The sequence below is a fragment of the Limulus polyphemus genome, unplaced genomic scaffold, assembly GCF_000517525.1.
Source record: "Limulus polyphemus unplaced genomic scaffold, Limulus_polyphemus-2.1.2 Scaffold7210, whole genome shotgun sequence".
NCBI classification, from domain to species: Eukaryota; Metazoa; Arthropoda; class Merostomata; order Xiphosura; family Limulidae; genus Limulus; species Limulus polyphemus.
In genome coordinates, this window is record NW_013672820.1 from 34,975 (window position 1) to 38,135 (window position 3,161).

At 31.2% G+C, this 3,161-nt stretch overlaps 1 protein-coding gene across 1 annotated transcript in view; it reads right to left on the minus strand.

The window, feature by feature from the left end:
* The window catches only part of LOC106474427 (F-box/WD repeat-containing protein 7-like), a 21,022-nt gene extending 17,868 nt beyond the window's left edge, over positions 1 to 3,154 (minus strand). The window contains exon 1 of the mRNA XM_013935119.2: positions 2,946 to 3,154. Within this exon, the coding sequence (XP_013790573.1) occupies positions 2,946 to 3,154 (209 nt within the window). The remainder of the gene's footprint in view (positions 1 to 2,945) is intronic.
* Between the last annotated feature and the right edge of the window lie 7 nt (positions 3,155 to 3,161).

The following is a 3,161-nucleotide window of genomic DNA, read 5'->3' on the forward strand; positions in this document are numbered from 1 at the left end:
CTTTCTGTTTCAAAGTAAATTTATATTTCTGTTCTCAAGTGGACTGTATGGGATTAGTGAAAACTATCATATCTAGTACTGACCTTACAAAGTTCCCATTCATGATCAACCCTGTTCCCAAAACAGTTATTGTCTCAAGTGCTCTGTCCTAAATATTAAAACATTTAATACTTAGAAAAGCATGAAGTTGGTGTATATCATTTTATTCAAACACTAACCAAGTCTGTTTGTCTTAAAAGTTATTAGAATTTCCAAATTTTGAAGTAATTATTGTAAATTTGTTTATAAAGTACTCATTAATTAGGGATTTTGACAACGTCTAGTAAACTTAATAATTCTAAATATAAAGAAAAATCCTAATACATATATGTGTCTGTCTGTATGTGAATGTAATGCTTGTTTCAATGATAACAAGAATATTTTGGTGATGAAAATGATGCATAATTAAAAAATAATGACATTTATATCTTCTTTAGCTACAGATACAGATCTTTGACCCAAAAACAGTATAAAGAACACACAATTAAAAGTTTTTGTGATATTTTTCACCAGGGCCAACATTATTGAATAGGGTGGAAAAATAGAGGGGCTTAAAAATAAAAATAATTTTATTCCATTGCCAAGTTCACCTGAAAGTTTTTAAACATCACCTTTCTCATTATGGTTCCCCTAGCTGAGCTTGTCTGCTGTCGGTAGCCAATAGGAAAGCAGGGAAAAGACATTCACTTTCCCTTCTCGTACAGCACAGAATTTTAATTAGAAATTATGCGCAATAAAAAATATTCCAAAAAATGTGTAACTATGAATGATATTTCAAATCAAATCCTGGAAACCAGAACAATGTTGTACATAAGTGAGCAGTGACTTCTAGAGAAAGCATGAATAATAAAAGCATTCTTATAAAATTACTTTTTGATTTATAAAAAAATGGCAATTAAAACAGTAATAGCTCAAAAGTGGTTTAGCAATGAACTTAGGAAAAACATGGACAGTAGAAGGCACCATCTTTCTGGGGCCAATACCAGAAAAGACTATGGATGTGCTCAAACACTCCCAATATAAAGTATTTTATTCTGGCTAAGAACAACTGAAATGTTACTACCAGGATTGTTAATAAACGAAATGGTCAGAAACTTACTTTTTAGCAGTATATATTAAGTAAATATATGGGTGTGTTAGGCTAAGGATTCTTCCACAGTAGGTGTCTGTGACTTGTTGGTGATAAATTCAACAATAAACGAACAGCATGCACAACACTTGCTTTTTAAAATAATACATATATATTAGAAATAACTTGAACGTATATACAAAATTCTTTACACTATGGAGATCATAATTGTATCTCAAATACTATACAGTTTTCTTCTTGTCAAAGTCCACTTAGGCCAATTCAATTGCTTTAGAATTCAATTGACAAGTCAAACTATTTTTCTCTATTTTTAAAACAATAGTATCTATATATAATTCACTTACGCTGTCGCATGAGTTACTATAGTTATATCCTATACTTCCAAATAACTGTCTGCTTTTCGTCAAAGTCCATACAGGTGGATTCAATTGGCTTAGAACACCCTTTGACAAGACAAATTATTTTCCTTATCTCTTTCCAACTATTAATCTCATTCTAACATATCAGTTGTTAGGCCATTCACTTCTACAACAGTTAACTTTGCATTTTCTAACTTTTCTCTCACCGAACTTCTCTTTCCTGTGACTATACTTTTTATTCTCTCCCTATTTCTGCTCATCTGATCACAGCTATTTATACATCTATCACTTAGGTCTTCTAGAAATCTCTATAGCCTCTACATCAATGGATTGCACACAACTTTTGATAGCCTCAACATCAATGAATTACAAACACAAAATAAATTAATTAATAATACTACCTACAGTAAACAGTCTTTTATATATGGCAGAAATATTTAACAAAAGCTACATAAAAAAATATACTCCTTATACCTGACATGAAATTTTACAGACTACATGTTTGAATGGAACTGGACAATTAATTCCAATACCTATGAGCATGAATTACGTCAATTAGTGTCACGTAAAATTTTAATTAAATTGACTAATTTCACGAAAACAATTGATTATTTGAAATTATTGTTTCCAATACTGTTTTCTTTATTCCAACTATCCAAGTCTCATGTTAGAATAATCAATTAGTTGAATGTAATCTATTACTAAGCCAGACAAGTGATCAATTAAATTCCACTGATAATCCAGCTCTACACCTGAAACTTCAAAAATTTTTAACTACACAAAACAACTTTCACCGAAGAATACAAACTTAGTACCAAGCAAAGTTACGAAGCAAAAATCAGATCAAAATAACCTACTTCAGAAATTATCACAAAAAATTTGCTTAACAACACCTATAATTCTTTAATTAAAACTCACCAAAATCTTAAGAGAGTAATTCTCACAATATATCTAACTCCCTAATCTCTTGTATGTCTGGCTTCAATTCTATTTTCTGTTATACTTTTATTTTCTACCATGCAACAATTCAAAACATGGTTACTGTTGACCACTGACAGAATATTTTATCAAAGTGTTCATTCATGATGTCAGAAAGACACGTATGGTTCCATATGTCTTGCTACAAAATGCTAAAACTCTATAACCTGAGCACTTTCTAAAGATGGACCTTTCTTCTTCAGGGGCAAACTGAAGAAGAAAGGTCCTCCTTTCGAAAGATCTCGGGCTATAGGGTTTTTATCATTTTGATCAAGGCGTTTACTTACTGAAACAAAAATATCATGACAAAATCCTTCCGCCCCTCTACAAACATTAGTACTGAAATTTACTAACAACCGAAATGAGCTGACCTTTCATAAATAATTTAAACTACATGATAAAGGAAAAAATATGTAAACTATAGATATAATAATATATAACATAAAAGTAAGTTGTGGTACTGACAAATTTAGACATACCTTGCTGAAAGAACAAGGTGATTCTCAGCGGCAACTGACCATACAACATCGCTGTGTCCCTCTAGAGAAGTAACAACAAACTTTGAGTGTATTAACTTCTTGTACTGTTCTTCTTGTTCCACACCATCTACAGTAGGTGCTGATGGTGCTGGTGATAGCTCTGATGGTGATTCTATAAAATGATAAAACAGATTCTGTCCAAAAATCATTTAAAAG